This window comes from Talpa occidentalis, unplaced genomic scaffold (assembly GCF_014898055.3).
Source record: "Talpa occidentalis isolate TD23 unplaced genomic scaffold, MPIMG_talOcc4v2.1 talOcc4.3, whole genome shotgun sequence".
NCBI lineage: Eukaryota > Metazoa > Chordata > Mammalia > Eulipotyphla > Talpidae > Talpa > Talpa occidentalis.
The window spans coordinates 137,146,668-137,166,338 of record NW_023603184.1 but is presented as its reverse complement, the minus strand read 5'-3'; the positions used below and the strand labels follow the sequence as shown (position 1 = coordinate 137,166,338).

At 46.1% G+C, this 19,671-nt stretch overlaps 2 protein-coding genes across 8 annotated transcripts in view; one reads left to right on the top strand and one right to left on the bottom strand.

Annotated features, from left to right (window-relative positions):
• Positions 1–12,712, bottom strand: part of STK36 (serine/threonine kinase 36) — a 28,875-nt gene extending 16,163 nt beyond the window's left edge. For 3 of the 5 annotated variants that reach the window (XR_008553651.1, XM_037524047.2, XM_037524050.2), the window contains exons 1-14: positions 12,408–12,526; positions 11,922–12,087; positions 11,083–11,223; positions 10,892–10,969; positions 9,767–9,897; positions 9,285–9,534; positions 7,366–7,459; positions 6,901–7,070; positions 6,568–6,755; positions 5,957–6,056; positions 3,832–3,975; positions 2,906–3,085; positions 1,902–1,999; positions 1,341–1,446 (exon numbers count right to left, since the gene is read on the bottom strand). Coding sequence is in view for 4 of the 5 variants with exons in the window: in XM_037524047.2 (XP_037379944.1) it covers positions 1,341–1,446; positions 1,902–1,999; positions 2,906–3,085; positions 3,832–3,975; positions 5,957–6,056; positions 6,568–6,755; positions 6,901–7,070; positions 7,366–7,459; positions 9,285–9,534; positions 9,767–9,897; positions 10,892–10,969; positions 11,083–11,223; positions 11,922–12,005 (1,764 nt within the window). In the remaining variant the exon portion in view is untranslated. Of the gene's footprint in view, positions 1–1,340; positions 1,447–1,901; positions 2,000–2,905; positions 3,086–3,831; positions 3,976–5,956; positions 6,057–6,567; positions 6,756–6,900; positions 7,071–7,365; positions 7,460–9,284; positions 9,535–9,766; positions 9,898–10,891; positions 10,970–11,082; positions 11,224–11,921; positions 12,088–12,407; positions 12,527–12,616 lie in introns of those variants that run through there. The other 2 variants (XM_054700086.1, XM_037524049.2) reach the window with 2 other exon arrangements.
• Positions 11,151–19,159, top strand: RNF25 (ring finger protein 25). Of its 3 annotated transcripts, none has more exons than XM_054700088.1 (11): positions 11,151–11,327; positions 12,148–12,218; positions 12,643–12,911; positions 15,344–15,418; positions 15,669–15,771; positions 15,862–15,929; positions 16,027–16,096; positions 17,239–17,310; positions 17,407–17,544; positions 18,208–18,342; positions 18,517–19,159. In XM_054700088.1, exons 3-11 carry the CDS (start codon positions 12,871–12,873, stop codon positions 19,096–19,098), a joined length of 1,284 nt encoding a protein of 427 aa, XP_054556063.1. In that variant the 5' UTR covers positions 11,151–11,327; positions 12,148–12,218; positions 12,643–12,870; the 3' UTR covers positions 19,099–19,159. The 3 variants fall into 3 exon arrangements, with proteins under 3 accessions (XP_054556063.1, XP_054556062.1, XP_037379949.1); XM_054700087.1 differs by lacking the exon at positions 11,151–11,327 and adding an exon at positions 17,852–17,944; XM_037524052.2 differs by lacking the exons at positions 11,151–11,327; positions 12,148–12,218 and adding an exon at positions 17,852–17,944 and having other exon boundaries at positions 12,461–12,911.
• The last annotated feature ends 512 nt before the right edge of the window (positions 19,160–19,671 follow it).

Here is a 19,671-nt window from a genome sequence, read left to right as displayed (position 1 = left end):
ATTCCTGGAGATTTGTTGGTCTTTCCCAACCTAGTCCTACTGATTCAGAACTTCATGTGATGGGGTATTTCTTCCAACCTTCCCACACCTCTCGTGGCACAGTGACACAAGAGAAGCGCTAGCCATAACACGTGTCACTGCCAATATTTAGGGTAGACTTTAAAAGCTCCCCGACTTGAAAGGTTGAGGGATGTTAAAATAGCTCTCAAACTAGAAGAGACCAGACAGAGACAGGGATGTAAGCTCTGAGTTCCCAATTGCTAGTTTGGTGGTGACTGGGTTATTATTTACTTCCTTGCACATGTTCATGTTTCTCTCTAGAGATTTGTGTCTTCTGAGATCAGTCTGAACTCAGTTACTTTCTCGATCAATCTTCCGTTCTCTGGTCCTTCACCTCCAGAGTCCAGGGGAGAGAACCCACATAATTTACTAGTGGTTCTCAGTATACCACATAGTTTACTAAGACAAACAAGACTAAGAAATACTAGTTGACCTACAAGACTCTTTAAGAAGTAATTTGGCTGACTCCACTCACTCACCTATAGCAATCTAGGGAGGTTGTCTGATAAACCTTTTCACTAAACACAACATTAGAAAAACTATAGAAAATATCACCAGTTCGTCACCAACAACAGGGAACCGAAACACAGGTATGTTGTTCCAAGGTTGGTGACTTGCTGTTGGGGAGGAAGAAAAAGAGGTATATTCTAGACACCAGCATGCTCAGGATGAAAACTTTTTAGGAATGATGAATTATTGGGCATAAATGATCTTTGGATTGCACTGTAAAAGTCTGTTCAATCATAATGTTAATACTAGAAAACTAATCAGCCTCTTAAGTGAAGTTTAATCTCATAAAACCAAAAAGAAAGAATACTTCTCTTTGTGGTTCCCTGAAATAGGCCACACTGCTTAATGCCTCTGGGCCTTTACATATGCTTATATTTTTGTCTGGAGTGTTCACCCTACTTTCCTACCTCATCTACCTGACAAACTTCTATGCATTCTTCAAATCCTATCAGGGATGATCTTCAAGATTTCTTCTATGACTCTCAAATTAACATTAATCTTATCTTCTGCAGTGGTGCTTCTGTACTTTATAGGAAGCGCTAATGGCTTTTTATATTCTTGTCCTTCATCACTTTACATCTCCCCAAGTAGAGAAACTATCCTTGCTCCCTTGAAGTTGGTCACCAACTCATGTATCATATGGCACATAGTAGGCATTCAACAAATGTTTGTTGTATTACCTTGATACAACTCTTCATGGTCATAAGAAAGGTGATGGGGGTACACTGGCAAAGACAGGAGAGACAAATCTGCATGTAGGCATGGATTACCGTAAGGCTGTCCCTCCGCAAAGTCTGCTCAGAGTCATCTGGCTGAGCCAGCAGTTTTCCCAACTGGTCCAGAAAGAGGTTGGCAGCCTCCTGAAATACTTGTAAGCTGGAAAAAAAATGAGCCTGTGGTTTCGTCTCAACTCTCAACTAAAAAACCCTGGATGTAGTTAATGAATCAGTTTCAGGCAGGCAAGACAATCTCTGCAAAGGAACACCTCATAATGCTCCGTCCCCTCTCCCCAAAAGACATGCAGTTTCACACACATATCTCCGAGACCCTTCTCTGCCATATTCTTGAGGTTATTTACTTCTTGACCCTTCCATTTAGGTCATGGTGACTGCTGACTCTTAGAACCTTAAAGTCTTGAGGGGAAAATCTAAAGATGTCTCAGGATTCTTAATAGGACTAGCTGGACTCTGAGGGCTCAGTCGACTGATTCCTAAACCTATCACAGATCACTGTTTCTCCTTCCTTAGCCTCTTCCTAATGGGAAGGGGAAGTGAAGGGGATAGAAACTGAAGTCATACTGGCCATAAGAGCAAAACTTCCTCTCAGCCCACCTGTCACTTGTTTGGTTCCTTTCCAGATTGAAGGTGCAGGCAAAGTAGGCCTGAATCGCAGCCATCAAGTCCCGTACGAAGGTCCCATACCAGCATTGCTGCCAAGGAAGAGGACAGAGGGTCAGGGATGTGTAGGGGATAGAGGTAAAGACTAGAAAAAGCAATTAAAAAAAAAAAAAGAAAAGGCATGCACATCTTCAGTCAGGTTCCCCAAACAGAAAGGGTCGGGAAGGAAAGCATTTGTACAGAGAGAGAAGATTTAGATTAATAAAGTGTCATCCAATGGGCTGTAAATAGCCTGATATTGTGTCTTTTTTCGCTTAAACAACGTATTGGAGTTAAGGAGGTCCTGCTTTTCAAATAAGTTCAAATTCTTTCCTGAATCACTTTAAAACACTCATCAGCAGAATGCAGCTTTCTAGCTGCCTGAAACTAAGCCCCACTAAACATTGCTCTGTTCTGTCCTCCCAGCTCAGCTGCAGCAGCATACGGCATAGAGGAGTAAAGGCTTGGCCCCAAACTCGAGTTTCAATCTGTTCTACTTATCGTCTCCTTGACCAGTTACAAGTTAGTACCTGTGTATGAGTTATCTCTGAATTTCAGTGCCCTGCTCTGTAAAAGTGGGTCAATAAAGCCTGGGATTTAACATTTCAAAGCATAGTGCTCTAAATAGTGGAAAACTGCACATTAAAATCTGGATTTCTAGCTTCTCCAGGAAATTAATGGTCTGGCAACACTGGGCTCATATTCCTCGTGCTAACAAAGGGCGGGAGCTGAGATGAGGGTTTCCTGTTTGGACTGGACAGGTGGTCTCCAATTTATCATATTTCCCCATAATAGTGCCACACAAGTCATTTCACTGACTCACATTATCTGTCTGCCCCAGAAGACATCAGACTTTGTGATTCATGATCTACTAACTAGAAAGACAAGAGGAGAAGGCAGCTGGAAGAGAAGTCCAAGAAGAAACTCCTACACTTCTTCAGCGGTGCCCCAGGGCTTACCTGCTGGACACTGCTGCTCTCCTGGCTGTGTCTGAGTAGGCTGAGCAGCAGCCCTGGAAGCCCTGCCTCACGGCAGAAGGAATACAAAAGAACAGAGTCACTGCAGCTGGACAGAAGACTGCTCAGAACCCGGAGCGCAGGAAGGATACGGGAAGCACCCTCCAGCATGCCTTTCAGGATCTGAGTGACAAGGGGGAAAGAGGCAGTAATCAGTATAATCAGAGGTAAAATCAGAGTCATCAAGTATCCCCAGGGAATAGGTAAAACAGGCCAAATGTTCTCATTCCTTCTTGGGCAGAGTCTAAAGCCCAGGGAAGATGAACAGGGAATAAGGAAACGATGCCAGGGATGAGGAATACAGATCATCAGGTCCCCTGACATGTAACAGCCAAGACGGAGGGAGAGGGAGGGGGTCCCCCTCTCTCCAGGTGACATCAGACCCAGTTCCTATCCTCCACCAATTAACTAAAATGTTATCCCCTAGAAAAGAATCTCATTCTTCTCATTCATAGGTCTGCATTACAAAATATTGTATGCTTACTTATTACATACACGCTTTTAATTTCATCAACAAAAAAATCTGTGGAAATATGTTTTCTGTCATTATAGAAATACTATAATAACTTCCAATTTTTGCCTCTTGTCCACAATACCCAAAATGTTTACCAGAAAAACAGGTTTTGGATCATGTGGTTAATGGATCAGTTCTGAGCAGACAGGACCCCTCCTTAAGATGGATACTTTTCCCTTCAAGAAGAGACACCTCCAGGCCTGCTCTTTCAGTGTTACTAAAACCTCACTGAGTTAAACAGATGGACTGAAAGAGAACTAGAAAGAGACAACTTTGTTTCTCCTTTTGCTGTTTTTAATGACTCTTCTGTGAAAATAGACTCAGAACCCTTCCACAACATCAGTCTGCCCATTACCTGCCCTCCAGCATCGAGCAGCTGAGCCTGGATGCGCTGGCAGAAGTCAGGGTTGCACAGGAGGGTGAGAGGGGCTTTCAGCTGGATAGGCACAGGCTCGGTGGTTTCTAGCAAGTGTTGCCACTCATCATCACTGTCTGGCTCCTGAGGTAGGGAGGCAAGAGAGGTCAGGAGGAGTGTGTGGGGCTCAAGGGCAGTAGCTTCCAACTTGGGAATCATGAAGTAACCAAAGCCAGTGTATTTGGCACAAATGTGGTTTTTTAGCCACCAGTTTAAAAAAGTATAGTTGACAGTATTCAAGAGGTCTTGAACTCTTTTGGAAAATATTGGCCCATGTGCATGAAGAGATTATCTAGAAAGAGGTTCATTGCAGTGTGGTTTATGATTTTAAAAAATGAAAACATCAAAAAACGTGTCAGCAATGGAATAATGAACTACAGCATATCCATATCAGGAAGACTGCGGTAATGAAGACACACTACTTATGTTGTATTCCTGCCCAAAATTGTATCAAATCATGAGGCACATCAATTTCAGGAACATTCTGCGAAATAACTGGCCTGTGGCCGCCCTCAACTCTGTCAGTCATGAAAGATAAAGACAGACTAGGAACTGTCCCAGGTCAAATAGGTCAAATAAGGTATATAACTCCCACAATGAGCAACACTGGGATGCATCATAGACCAGAAAAATGAATCTTTTTTTGCTATAAAAAAACATTACTGGGCCTCCCTGGTGGCGCAAGGGGTTAAGCACAGCACTATGAAGCAATCTGCAGCCTCTGCAGCATGAGTTCGATCCCTAGGCAGCCAGGGAGCAACCCACATGGCGCGGCAGACCTCTCCTGACTCACCCGCTGTTCCCCTCAGCAGTGTACTTTGTTCAATCTGCCTGTTCTGTTCCCCACTCTGTCATTGATGAATTCTCTCACAGCCCCCCAACTCTAGCCTGCACCCCAGCTCTTGTATGCATAAATAAATAAATCTTTAAAAAAAAAATTACTGGAGCAACTGGCAAAATCTGAATATGGAACATAGGCTAAGTAAGAGAATTTTATCAATGTGAAATTTCTGACTTCTAAAACTGTACTGTGTTTGTGCAAGTGAATGAACCGTGTTCATAGCAAATATACATTAAAGTAATTACGGGTAAAAGGGCATATCTGCAACTTATAAACTGACTTAGAAAAATGACATGTCCATATACATATAGAGAGAGTGAAACACAAAGTAAATGTGGCAGAATTTTAACAATTGGTGAATTCGCATGAAAGAACATATAGGAATTCTTTGTGTAGTATACTGACAATGATACTTTAAGCTTGAGATTATTTCAAATAAAAAGTTAAAACCCTAAAAAAAAACCACAAGTGCCTGAGGTAGAACTACATGTTCAGTCGTAAAAAGTTCTCTAAAACAGACCACGGCGGTGGGGGGTGGGGGGGTGCCTCCCTGGTGGCCCAAGGGGTTAAGCACAGCACTCTGAAGTTATCCTCAGCCTCTGCAGCATGAGTTTGATCCCCAGGCCAGCCAGGGAGCTACCCACATGGCGTAGCAGACCTCTCCTGTCTCGTCCGCTGCTCTTCTCAGCAGTGTATTTCAGTCAGTCTGCCTGTTCTGTTCCCCACTCTGTCTCTGGTGAATCCTCTCACCCCCCCCCACATCTCTGGCCTATACCCCAGTTCTTGTATGCATAAATATGCATAAATCTTTTTAAAAAATAAATAAAACAGATCACATGGTAAGAAAGGCAGGATGCAAAATGAGACATATGGAATAAACTCAATAATGTAATAACAGCTAATCCACATATTTCTGCAAGTGTATACACATATATGTAAACATTTGGAAGAGACAGACTAAACAAACAACAGTAGATAACTCTGAGACAGGTAAGGCTCAAGAAGGACTTTCATTTTTACCTATGTGCTCCAATTTTTGATAGTTACATGTTTAAATCCATGCAATTAAAATTTATAAACTAAGTAAGAAAGTATTTTTAACACAACAGGAAATCAGGCTGGGAGTGCTGGGAATCACTGTTAGAGAAAACATTTACTCAGACCAAAATCCCATGGCAGGAACAAGATCAAGGTCAAGGTCCCATGGCAAGAACTAGGGCTCACCTCATTTTCTATGTCTACCGCATCCATGCTCTGCTGGCCCACTACCTCTGGCCTTAACTCTGGGAACGTTCGTTCACAATCCTGGGTGATCCGGTTTTCCCTACCAGAGAAAATGATGAATAGGATGAGTTCTACCTGTGAGGCTTTAGGGTTCATTAATTTGTCCCTCCCATTGGGGTCCAGAAAAGAGGAATGGAGAACAAGCCATGGATTGAGGAGACCTCCTTCTAGGATTTGACAGGGATATGATATGTTGACCACTACACACTTATCTGCAACTGTCCTCTCACTTTGGATCTTATTCTTAAGTTTGCCTTCACAGTTTTCACCTGTGTTTCTCAATTCAAATCATCTTTCCTTGGGCATAGGAATGATTCTTTCACTTTTAACTACTGTATAACTAAATCATAGAGAAAAGTATGCTCCCACTTTTCCTGATGGGCCAGGAAAGTATCTGGAATTAGAATTCAAGAACCCAGGACTCAGATTCCAAGGATCCTGTCTATATTTAGGCAGTGGCTGTTGATAGGGACCATCACGTATTTGCTTTGGCCAGAGCCAAAGATCTGCAGCTACCTCATCCTATAAACTCCTAATTATACCCTCCTCACCGAGGTGTGGGAGGGGCCTCTCCAGCCCCCCAGTCAGCCCAGCTGCTCTTCATTTCTGAAGCCAAGATCCCAGCCAAGAGGCCTGTTTCCTGAGAAGTGGTCTTTAGTCTGGACAGAGGTACTGTACCAGAAGTCACCTTGTTGATCATTTCTTCCTGATCAACTGCACGTCCTGTGTTTTGGTGTTTCTGTAGAAAGTGGGCAGGAGACATTGAATCAGAACCATTTGGCTGCCACAGGCAGTGTGAACCCTAGAAAGTCACCCACCTTCTATGACTCCCCTACTTACTAACTAGCCCAGTCATGTCACATATTTCTGTCTGCCCCACACACCTTCTGCTTGGCCTCTTCAGCCATGCGCTTACAGGCTTGTCGTAAGAAACGAGATCGACTGCCCTTAGGGGCCAGCTGATGAGCCTGTTGGTCCTTTAGGACCTGAAGTTCTGGAGGCAGGCGACTGGTGAATGGGGTACCCAAATCTGGGCCAGCTGGTTCTGTTACTACTGCCAGGAGGGAAGAGAGGGAAGACATGTTCACACTGGAGCTTTACCACTATGGCCATTTAGCCAGAGCAACTTCAGTATCTCCAGGCTTCTGTGGAATGAGACCATTTTGACAAAGTGACAAAGAGGGAGGGGGGTAGAAAGAGAAGTGATAAAGATTAGGCAAAAAGCTAGGAAGAAAGTTCAAACTGGTGGAGTAAAGGTGGCGTGTTGGATCCAGATGTTGGGGAAAGATGGGGTATATGAGGGAGAATACTGGGGAAATACAGGATCCCTGGGAATCCTAATGACTTACTGGTGACACGACCAGCAATAAAGGGGTGATGTAAGAGGTCTGGCCAGGACAGACGCTGCCGGGAGTCCTTGGTGAGAAGTCCTTGCAGAAAGTTCTGTGGAGAGAAGAAATACCCCATCAGTCTTCACTTCCTCTCTGACCTACCAGCAGAACTGGCAAACCAAGACTCCTAAGCTCATGCTTAGAGCAGACTGGGTAGGTCTTGATCATACCATCTCTAACCCTACTCTTAGGCTTCTTTTCCCTGGCTGAAGTGAACGGACATCACTACCTCACCTCTTGGGGAGGCCCAATTCCTGACCATGGGTACTTTAAAATCCCAGAAGTAAAAACAGAAACCTCAATGTCACCAACTTTGGGAAGAAGTGAGGAAAATACGGGAGAAAGAGAAGACTGGCAACTTCACAATCATCCTCAGAAAGCAAACTTAAGAAGGAGTCCCAAACTGCTTACTCTGCCCTCCCTTCGACTGTAGTTTGTTTGCAGGTGGTAGAAACAGCTGTGTTTATGGTTAAAAGCATACTACAACTTTGCTCAGCTCCATATTAATTCAATAACTGCAAAGTCCTGCCCTACACCTGGGAAAGAATTTTGGAAAAGGGAAGAAGGGCAGAGGGAAAAAGGCTTCTGGTGCAGAAGCAATCTCCCTTTCTATTTTTTTTTTTTTTAATTTTATTTATTTATTTATTTTTATAGAGGCATGTTTTATTTATTTATTTGGTTGTTCGTTTGTTTGTTTTTTTGTTTATACATGCACTGGGTACAGTCAGAAGCGCGGGAGGGTGAGAGAATTCACCAGAGCCAGAGCGGGGAGCAGAGCAGGCAGAAGGACCGAAGTACACTGCTGAGGGGAGCAGCGGGCGGCAGGAGAGGTCTGCGTGCCATGTGGGACCCTCCTCCAGTGGCCAGGGAGCAGCCGGGGATCGAACCGGCACCGCAGAGGCCGCGGGCAGCTTCGCAACCCAACGCTCAACTGCTGCGCCACCGGGGAGGCCCGCAATCTCCCTTTCTATATTGAAGTCAGAGTAAAGATGTGCGTGGGAGCACTCAAAAACAAATATTTCAGCAAGACTTCAGATGCCTAGAGTGTTAGGGACACTGACTCTGAAAAGGGTACATGTTATGAGCTACCCTAGGGAAAATCCTCAATTGTGCGTGAAACAGGAATAGTAAGTATGAGCAGATTATGACCACTGTTCTAAAATAAAATGAGTAGCTTACCTGGGCTCTGCTGAAGCTACCAGCCTGTCTGCCCTAAAGGAGAATGACTATCCGAGGTATGTCACTTACTTAGGTTCCTACTGTTTAGGTTCTTTTCAATAATTACTTGGATCAAGTAGGTTGGGAGAAACTTGTCCCTTTTAACCCTAGATAAAGAGAAGTTATAACAAAATTTCGCTCTAATAGAAGGTTGTAGTTAAATTCCACTGAAGGCCCAAACTTTGCCCTAGATAAAAAATGAACAGGGTGTCTGCTGAGACTTAGCTGCAATGAGCAGGCACCAACCACATCTATCATCTGCCCCTAATGGCTGAACTAATCCCATTAGTTCAGGCCATTTGGATGTCTTCTTTCAGGAAGAGGAAAATTGTGTGGGTAAGTCTAGATATCAACTGGACACTGCATCTGCTAGGAAATAAGTAGAATAGTGGGTATGTGAAACGATCAATATCTGTCCCTGGTATGTCAAAATTACCTTTCTAGTGTGATAATATACAGGCCCAATGAGGGGCTGCCCAAGTTTGGAAGACATTAGAACACCCTCCAGAACAAGCTCCTATAACTTTGCTCAGCTCCGTATTAATTCAGTAACTACAAAGTCCTGCCCTACACCTGGAAAAGAATTTTGGAAAAGGGAAGAAGGGTAGAGGGAAACAGGTTTCTGGTGCAGCAGCAATCTCCCTTTCCATATTGATTACCTTGAAGCAAGGACTAATGGTGGGGGGCCAGCGCACAGGGTCCTTGAGGATAAGGTTGACCAGCTGAAAGATGCTCGTGGTATAGAAGGGAGGGGTGCCTATGGCCAGTTCATACAGGATGCAACCCACAGACCAGAGGTCCGCAGTGTGGTCATACGGTCGCTCTTCCACCAGCTCTGGAGACATATAGAGTGGTGTGCCTTTGATGGATGTTAGCACCATCGTGTTGGTGCTCATAGCCCGGGCAAATCTGCAGATGACAGAATGAAATGGAAAGAGAGAAAATAATCCATGAAAACTAGACTCGGTCACTATTACCTATCATTGTGTGAGGTATCCCAAACCAAATAAAGCACCTTCCAAAAGACCCATCACCTCCCAGTCTCCAGCTCAGGTTCTAAAATGAGGCCCACAGAAGTCAAAGGCAGGGTCTAAGAGTCCTTGCAGAATGAGAAGCAGAGACAGAAGGTCAGGCTCCTCACCCAAAGTCACAGAGTTTGATGCCACCACCTTTGGCAAGAAGGATATTCTGAGGTTTCATGTCTCGGTGGAGGATGCGGTGGGAATGTAGATAGTATAGGGCTGATACCAACTGGGCAGCAATGGCCTGAACCTAGAGGTCAAACAGTCAGATGGAAAAGACGAAGGGAAGGGCAGGGAAAGGACCTGTTGACAAGTCCCAAGACTCTTCCCTAGATGTCTCTGCTGAAGATCTTCTTTACCCTCCCTTTCTTCTCAAGTCTTACACAACACCTTCTTTAGAACTTACTCCCCTTCTCATTCTTTCTTTCCTTTGTTAACCCATTCATTCAAATAAGGTCTTACCAGCTGTGGGCAACTTATCTGTGTCTCTCAGATTCAGCATCTATAAAGTGACAATAATGATACCACCTACCTCACTGTGGAGATTAAGTCAGTTAAAGCACATAAAGTTATGTAATTCTCAGAATGGTGCCTGGCACTTAGTATGTATGCAACGTATAGCTCTTCTCTAAAGAAAGAGCCAGACACCAAACAAGTATCATGACATAAATAATGGGAGCTCAGAAGATAAGTCTTATGGGAGGTTTACTTGCTAGAGTACAGAGAAATCCCTAGAATGAGCGTCGCCAAAAAATGTGCTCAAATCCCACATAATCCCTGTGTCATGGAAACAAGTCCTGACATAACCACAACCCTTATTTCTTCCCGCCTTCTCTGGTACTACCACATTGGCCTAGTAACAACAAAATTAATAGCTAACTAAGCTAAATACTTTGTGTTGGGCACTCTTTCAAACACTTTATGTGACTTAACTGATCTATCTTCACAATAGCCTTGTGAGGTAGACATTATCTCTACAACTGAGGAAGCTTAAGCATCAAGTGGTTAAATTGCCCAAAGGATCCAGCCATTAAATGACAGAGTTGCGTTTTGTACTCAGAAATTTTGGTTTCAATGTTTGCATACTTTACTATCACACCACAGCATCTCTATATCCACCTAGACTTTTAGGTTTTTCTCAGGAGTCTTCAAAATGGAGACTCTCAGTGCCCTCGCTTCTACCTACCAATCTTTACTGAGAAGAGAAGCCAGGGGCAGGGAGAAATTTGAGCCAGGAAGCATACCTGATCTTCAGGAAGTTTTCCATCATCTTCCAGGATCTGAAAGAGCTCTCCCTCAGCATAGTCTGTCACTACCACCACCTGTAGGGAAGAGGCAATGACATGGATAGCCCGAGCTTTATGCAGTCTGAAGTTGGGAGATTCCTGGGACCCATGTGTTTGAAGGGAGGTGACCCCAAACTGTTAAAGCACACCTCTTTGTCAGTCTCAAAGCTGTCGAGCATATGCACAATGTTGGGATGCCGCAGACCCCGCATGATTTCAATCTCTCGTTGCAGATTCTTCAGCTCCTTCTCTGAGCGTCCCAATTTTGGAATGAACTTCAGAGCCACTACCTGTCAGTGAGTGCTAAGAGTCAAAGCTTAACCACACTATTGAAAAGGACTAGAACTTCAACATTAACCTCAGCGTTCCACAACCTGGACTTCAAATTGTTTGAGTAATTCTCACGATAACTGTTCCCACTACCTTCCCCCATGGTACCCCAGCCTTACCCAGGCTTGCCCTATCTCTTGCCTCAGGAGAAAATAGCATCTGCCAGACAGATCCCTTTAGTGGATTCTGGGAGAGGTGCTCTGATCTGGGTTGAAAAAACTCAAGATTTATGGGGAAGATTATATGGGAAAGAAGAAAAAATGATAGGGAAGTATAGCGTTCAGGGGATTTACTGCTTTCTGCATGGTATATCAGAGATTAATAATAATAATAATTTGTTATATGCTAGATGTCAGGCATTAAATGCAACATCATTTAATCCTCAAACTTCATCAAATACTGTTCTTATTCCCATTCAACAGATGAGGAAACTAAAACACTGAGAACTTAAGTAACTTGTCTATAACTCTAAGGCTAGAAAGTCATGGGATTAGAATCTGAATTCAATTAATCCAACTTCAGGGCTCACGCTCCTAAGAAACATGAAGCAATCAATGCCTTAGGATTGCTTGGTATTAATGCTTCCCATATGGTCCCATTTTCTACTAGAATTGGGAGTGCAAATCCCACTCAAGAAATAACCCTCTTTGTTCACCACCTGAGCACTGTATTTTCGTCGACCCTTGTACACCCTCCCAAAAGAGCCTTCTCCAATCATCTCCAATACGTGGTACTTTTCCATGACAGAGGTTTCGGGATCCCTCAGAAGGAAGAAGGTAGCGAAGGGCTACAGCTTCAGGGACAGTTCCAAACATCTGGGAGGCCTGGTTCGGGAAGGTGAAAAAGGTTAATATTAATCATCTTGCCTTTTTCTCATAACCCAGGCCACAAAAACATGGTAGGATGGAGTGGATGAAAAGATAAAATCTTGGAGTAAACAGAACGCCTCTTGCAGGTCTTCCCCCTGCCCAAATTCGCACCCACTGGACCCGTGTCCCCCTCCCTGCTCCCCCCCCCCCCCCCCGCCCCACCCAACCTCTGCCGCATCCACCCAGCCTCGCCCCTCGACCCCGCCCCCTCCACCCAGCCTCGCCCATCCGACCCCGCCCCTCCCAGCCTCCCCCAAGTTCCTGCCACTGCCAACCTCCTCGACACCCCAGCGCAGACCCGCTGCGGGCGCAAATCGCAGACCGCAACCCTTCCCTCGCCCCCAGCCTAGGAGCTTCAAGCTCCTCAGGCCGAGGGACGCCAGCCCAGCCTTCAGCCCCGCCCCCTCTGGCTGCCCGCGCACTTTGCCTGATTTATAATTCTTCTGCACCCTCCCTGCCGCTGTTTTTAGGCTCCCATTCTTACCAATTTTGCTCTCTTGAACTGGTCAGATGTTCAGAGGACAAAGGCGTTCAGCGGTGTGAGAGAGACGGCGGACGAGCCATTGGGCACTTTCTAGGGCACTTCCGAACCGTCGCTTGGCCACTAGGACCCACGAAGGACCCGGAGTCTGCGGTTGCCTAGATACGGCCGCTCGCTGCCCGCCTCACCCCGCCTCCGGCTCGCGGCCGCCGGCTTCGCGAGAGCGTTTCCGGTTCCGGAAGTGGGCTGGCGAGGACATGGCGGTGTCAGCGTCGGCCGCTGCAGGGGAGGAGGACTGGTAACTTTGGGGCACGGGCTTTGGCTGATCGCCCGAATGCGATCCGGGGAGCTGGTGGCGGCCGCGGACGACCCGCAGGGTGGGGGGCGGGGGCTGAGAGCCAGGTGAGGGGTGGCGGAGACGCTGACATCTCGCCCGAAGGGAGTTTCTTGGGACTGGGAAGCGGAGGGGTGGAGGGGAGCTGGTCTGAGGGTTAGGAGACCCGATGTGCGCCGGCCACGGCCAGACCAGTTCGGGCCGTACCTTATCTGGCTCGACCCCCACTCCTCTTCACCCCGTGCCGTTCTCCCCTTCGAAGCGTGTTTACTCGGGGTCCCGGGGGATGCCCGTTTAGCGTATCTCCGCACCTCGGTTTGACTTCTCGGAACCAATTTCCTCCAGTTCTCGTCCCCCTGTACCCTTGCATCAACCTGTTTCCCCTGAGGCTTTCGCAACCTCCTCCTTCCCCGACAACACTAATGAGAAGTGTGTCTGAATAAAGCTTTACACCTCATAGAAGGTTCTCCAAGTCCTTCCATTTAAGCTTCCTTGGTGAAGAGATAAGACCCTGGAAGGATCCAGCGATTTGGAAGTAGGATAAATGTGGGTTAGTTGCTCATTTTATTAGATGTGTGATGCTAACCGGGCTACCTAGCTTTGGTGAGTCAGTGTCCTCAGCTGTGAAAATGTGGGTGTGGCATCTACTTCATAGAATAGTTGAGAGGATCACTGTTGGATTTGTAGCATGCATAAGCCTCCTTTTCATTAATAACACGGTTTATAATCCTGAAGATACTAGATTTGGCCTGGAGAGGTAAAATGATTTGTTCAAAGGTACCAGATTGTCTCACTCCAAAGCTTATGTTCTTATAGTTGTAAAAGTCTATAGTTCTTTCTTCCACATCCCCTCCCCTTTTTTTGTCACCAGCTTAACACCATCCCACCCCATCCCTTACATCCAGGGCAAAGTCACTGCTAGGGTGAAGCCAGTATTGAAGGGCTTCTTGTTGTAGGCTACACTTCTGTGTTTCATTGGTTCAGAGAGTCCAGCCACTGCTGGCCTTTATGGGCTCTGTAGATCTTTGGTTTTCCAATTATTCAAGGAAAGATTAAGATTCTGAGGAGTCACTCGAGCCATGGAGAGGGTAACAGGGATTTTAACAACCAATCTATGGTCCTCTGAGACGCCCACTCCCATGTCAGTCAGAACTAATTCACTGTTACCTGCTTTATATTTTGAGAACTTTAAAATATATATTTTGAACTCTTTAAAGTGACTAACTTTTTAAAGTTTTGAAAAACACAGATACACAGGTTGCACTAAGGTAGCCCTGCCGTTGTGAAGTGGGGCCAATATAAGTGTAAGAAAACAAACAAAACATGTACTTCCCATATATTGCCTGGGTAGAGCTGTGGACTCAAGTGAGTCATCTTCAGTGTCATTACAACTGCTGTTTCTGTAATTCAACATGTTTGTCCTCTGATTTACATCAGGACCACTGAATTCTGACCTGAACAGGTTGATGTAGCTCAACCACATAGCAAGGTTCATAAATATGTCAAGTACTAACTACATCCCTCTTTCTTTTGAAAGGAGACGGTTATATACAAACCAGAAAAAGGATATAGATTAGCTAGTATGGCTAAGATACTGCAGGATGCTTTAGTTAACAAATCATCTTTAATCTTTACAGTAACCCTAGAGAAAGGATGGTATTATCTATATATGATAGGGTAACTCAGGCTTACAGAAATAACTGCTCAGATCACGTAGCTGGTAGGTGATTGATACCTGTTACCAACTCCAAGGCTGATGACTTTCACTACAACACAGCCTTTATACCACCTAGACCTGTTGTTCTGTTCAAGCTAGTACCTCTTTTGAGAAGGTTTGGGGTGACTGGTATCAGCAGTATGTTTTGATAATAGCCAGGGTACTGGATTCCATGTAAATAGTGATAAAGAGAAAGCCAGGAATATAGAGAAAGTAGTATAGAGACGTCTAGGTATGGGTAATCTGGACGCTAATCAGTTGGCATCATATATATATATATATATATATATATATATATATATATATATATATATATATATATCTGACTGAGATCATCACTAAGGAGCTGCCCAAAGCTGACAAAATTTGAATGCAGAATCAAGAGACCTGCTTCTGGTTCCATTTCTACCTCTTACACCTTGAGACTTGGACTACTCATTTCACCTCTCTGGGAATCTGTTTTCTCATTTGGCAGAAATGATGTCTAAAATTCTGTTTTCTCGTGCTTCCTCTCTGGCCACTTGATGGCTTAAAGAAGCGTATTTCCCTTGTTTTTGTGGAGAATAACCAGAGAATGTACTCAGTCTAGTTGCCATTTTTCTGCTAGGCCAGCCTTCATTGGCCTTGGGCTTTAACAGGGAGCACAGTAATGGTAAGTCAATCTCCCCTGTCTCTTTAGGGTCCTTCCCTCAGAAGTCGAGGTCTTGGAGTCTATCTATCTGGATGAACTACAGGTGGTTAAAGGAAACAACAGGTATGGATTCAACTAGGGGTGGGCAGGAGGCCCCCTAAAAACAGGAGGATTCCTTGCATAATCTGGTCTTGAGACACTGAGCCCTGATTCAGAAATGTTCCTCTCATGTAGGCAAAGGCTGTTCCTTTCGTCCCCCAAAAGAAAACCCAGTGCCACTTCCTCCACCCACTTTACTGTCTCACCCCCATCCTCCCCACCCCTCAAGTCCCTGCCCAGTCACATCCCAGGTTTCCGCTTCATCCACCTGCAGATCCTCACCATGGGAGATCTACATCACTCTGCACCCTGCCACTGCAGAGGACCAGGATTCACAGTATGTCTGCTTCACTCTGGTGCTTCAGGTCCCAACACAGGTGAGCACCCTACTCTGACAGCAGAGCGAGGAAGGAGAGAGGCCCTGGGGTAGAGTGCTTTAGCAGTAACTTGCTATTTTCTCTCCCAAGTATCCCCATGAGGTGCCACAGATCTCTATCCGTAACCCCCGAGGACTCTCAGATGAACAGATCCACAAGTAAGTTGGGTCCGTCAAAGCAGGGAACACTTGGATACAGCTCATTCTAGTGAAAGAAGAAGCCAGGTCTCATGTTTAGTTTGTCTTCTTCCTCCAGGATCTCACAGGCGCTGAGCCGTGTGGCCAATGATGGGCTGGGGGCAGCTATGCTTTATGAACTCATTGAGGTAAGAGGTGTGCTAACCTGGGGTAACGTCCTTCCCTGAAGGGAGAACAGTTTCTCACAAGGAAAACCATAGACCTAGGATCTTAAATATCTCTGGAGTCACTCATTTAGTCCTTGTGTAGGTTAAAGCCAAGTGGATCCACAAAGATGACACTTTTTCAGTTGGAAAAATCTCCCCAAAATATAGTACTGTATCTTTTCCAAGTTGCCTGTTCAACCATCTTGACAGAAAATAACGTTTCCTCTGTGGTGTGCTTCTTTTTTTTTTCTTTCTTTTTTTTTTTTTAACTTTCAGTGCAATTCTTGTTCTCTTGGCACTGGCAACTCAATGTAGCAAGAGGTTGTTCCCTGGAGGGCCTTTGCATAGTGAACATATGAAGGCTAGTCTGCTATTGGAGCTGCCTGGAAGAAATCTTGGTCCTAGTGCTCAAAGTTTCTGCCCTCATGAAGGAAACAGCCCACCTGAAACAACACCTAGAACTATAAGTTAATATACACAGATAACCTTGGTTAGCTAAGATTAGAAACACAGTCTCAATACAGTCCTGTTTTCCTCTGCTCTGAGTGCTTTAGAAAATGTTCTAGAAAAGAATGAAGGTGGGTGGCCTAAAGTCAGAGAGGGCACAGATCACAGCTGCACTCCTGACCCAGGTGCCACTGTGCAGACTTGAACTCTGGGATTCCAGGGAGTTAGCTGGTCAAACAGCAACACAAATGTGCATATTTCATTTGCATGAAATGCTTGGCTTTTTGAAAGTTGACTCCACAACAGGCTGAAGGGGGTTCATTAAGAAAGGCCTCCGGTAGATGTGAGTCTTACCTGAACATTTGTTTCTGTCTAAGATGTATTATTTTCACCACCACCACCACTCCCCTCAAGATATATTAAAGGCAGCTTAATGAGTGGTAAAACAATCACATTGGATTTTGAAGTCAAGCAGATTTAGGGGGTAAGGTGGGGACATGGAAGAGGGTCGATCCCAAGCAGAGGGAGCATCCCCAAGAAAGAAATGCATGAACACAAGGTTATCACTCTGACTTGGTGAGAGGAGTCCAGCCAGGCACTCCGGGAGTGGTAGGCAGGCTGTGCTTGCAGTTCAGGCCCCTGCCTCCCTGTTTGAACAGCATCTTCTTTCCTCTCAGAAAGGGAAGGAAATTCTCACAGATAACAACATCCCCCATGGCCAGTGTGTCATCTGCCTCTATGGTTTCCAGGTGAGTTTCTCCCTTGGCACCTGGGATCTATTTGGGATGGGCAGTGAGGGTATGAGAGTGGACTGACTCAGTGCCCCACATCTGTCCTTCCTCCAGGAGAAGGAGGCCTTTACCAAAACACCCTGTTACCACTACTTCCACTGCCACTGCCTGGCTCGGTACATCCAGCACATGGAGCAGGAGCTAAAGGCTCAAGGACAGGAGCAGGAGCGGCAGCACGCCGCAACGAAACAGGTTGACCCGCCAGTCCCTGCTCTCACTTGACACCTCTTCTGCCCTTCTGCTCCCTCTTCATCTTTGTAGGGTCATAGATACCTTTAAGAGTAATGGAAGCTCCCCTCTGTCCACACAAAAGGACATCCTTATATGTTTAATCATATTGCATGCAGTTTCAGAGGGTTTCCCAAGCTCTAACTAGGTAACCCCTACACTGTAGCACCTCACTGCTGAACAGGTATGCTGTGCTCTTTAGCCTGATGGGGTTGGGCAGCTGGCGAGCACCCTGGGCTATGAAGCAGGGGTGTGATTTCTCTCTTTGTAGAAGGCAGTTGGTGTGCAGTGTCCAGTGTGCAGAGAGCCCCTCGTGTACGATCTTGCATCACTGAAAGCAGCCCCTGAACCCCAACAGCCCATGGTAAGGGAATTCCTTTCTAATCTGAGCCAAGAATAACGGCATTCTCCAAGGAGGGAGGAATGGCATCTTGTCTACCTTGAATGGAATCTCTGGAACAGTACCTCTCTGCAAAGCCACAGATTCCGCTGGGATCTTAAGGTGGTTCAGGAGCCCAAATCCAAGGGACATGACCAAGCACCTGTACAATCCTGCGAGAAAGCAGGTCTGAGTCTTCCTTGTCCTGTTTATACTTTCCTCCCTGCTATTCTGCTTCTTCCCTCCAGGAGCTGTACCAGCCTAACGCAGAGAGTTTGCGCCAACAGGAAGAGCGCAAGCGGCTCTACCAGAGGCAGCAGGAGAGGGGGGGCATCATTGACCTTGAGGCTGAGCGTAACCGGTACTTCATCAGCCTCCAGCAGGTGAGGAAATTTCAGCCTTCCTACCAACACCCCTCCTCCATAGCCCTAGGATTGAGCTTTGTTCTCCCCAGAGAGGTTACAGCCTGACAGTGGTCAGAATGGGCAAGGAACAACCTGTGGCTCCCTGCCTCCAGGAACAGCATCTCCTGCACTCTGTCACTCACTTCTTTCTAGCCTCCTGCGCCTTTGGAAACTGAGTCAGCTGTAGATGCCTCCAGAGGATCCCACCCACCCAGTGCTCTTGCCACAGAACCACGGTCCACCTCATCCACTGCCCAACCCACCCTGCCAGCACCTCTGCCTGCAGTCTCCCAGTTCACGTGTGAGAAGATTCCAGGGACTGGGTCAAATCAGCAAAGGTTGGGCGATAACCAGAAAACTACACTAGATCCCCCCCGGGCCAGCCGAGGCCCCTGGAGACCGCAGGAACGGAGGCACCTAAAGGGAGGGGAGTGCAATGCCCCCAAAGGCACCAGTGACATGCAGGAACTGCCACCTCCTGAGGGGCCCTTCAAGGAGCCCATGGACCTAAAGCCAGAACCCCAAAACCAAGTGGTTGAAGGTCCTCCCCAAGAGAAGGGGCCTGGCGACTGGCAGGGTCCTCCACCCCGCAGGACTCGGGACTGTGCCCGCTGGGAGCGCTCCAAGGGTCGGACATCAGGTACTTCCTACCCCCGCCTGCCTCGGGGTCGGGGAGCCTATCGACCTGGCACTCGGAGGGATCCCCTAAACCTGGAATCTGAGGATGGTTCCTAGCAGTACTATGGGGGGACAGGGAATTTGGGGTGGGAGGGGGACAATAAAGAGATTTGGCCTTGTTTGGCTTTGTTGTGCAGCACCTTCTGATTCTTTCTACATTCTTAGCAAGGCTGGAACGTGCCATCCTAGCCCCAACTTTGTGCTGTCTGTTCTCAGGGCATTAGGATATGGTAGAGTCTGACATCTAAGGAAGTGTAGTGGCTTCCAGGGAAAACTAGTGTATGTCAGCATTTAAGTAGACTACAGAAGAACCACCTTGCCACCTAGCACAAGGACCAGCTGAATATGGTATACCCACATTACATGTATAGTAAATCCTCGCTTAACTTCATTGATAGAGCCTCAAAACCGTGACTCAGCAGAAGGACATAATGAAATCTATCTGAGCATAGGCTGACTGACATAAAACAAGTTTCTTCAGTATATTTCTGGTCACAGAAACACCAAATTTCTAAATAAAGACCCAAAACTCTTCTAATATTAAACAATCATTTGTATTCACTTGCCACCCCACTTATTCCAGTTCAGGGTTGCAGGTGACCAGAACCCATACTGGCAGCTCAGAGCACA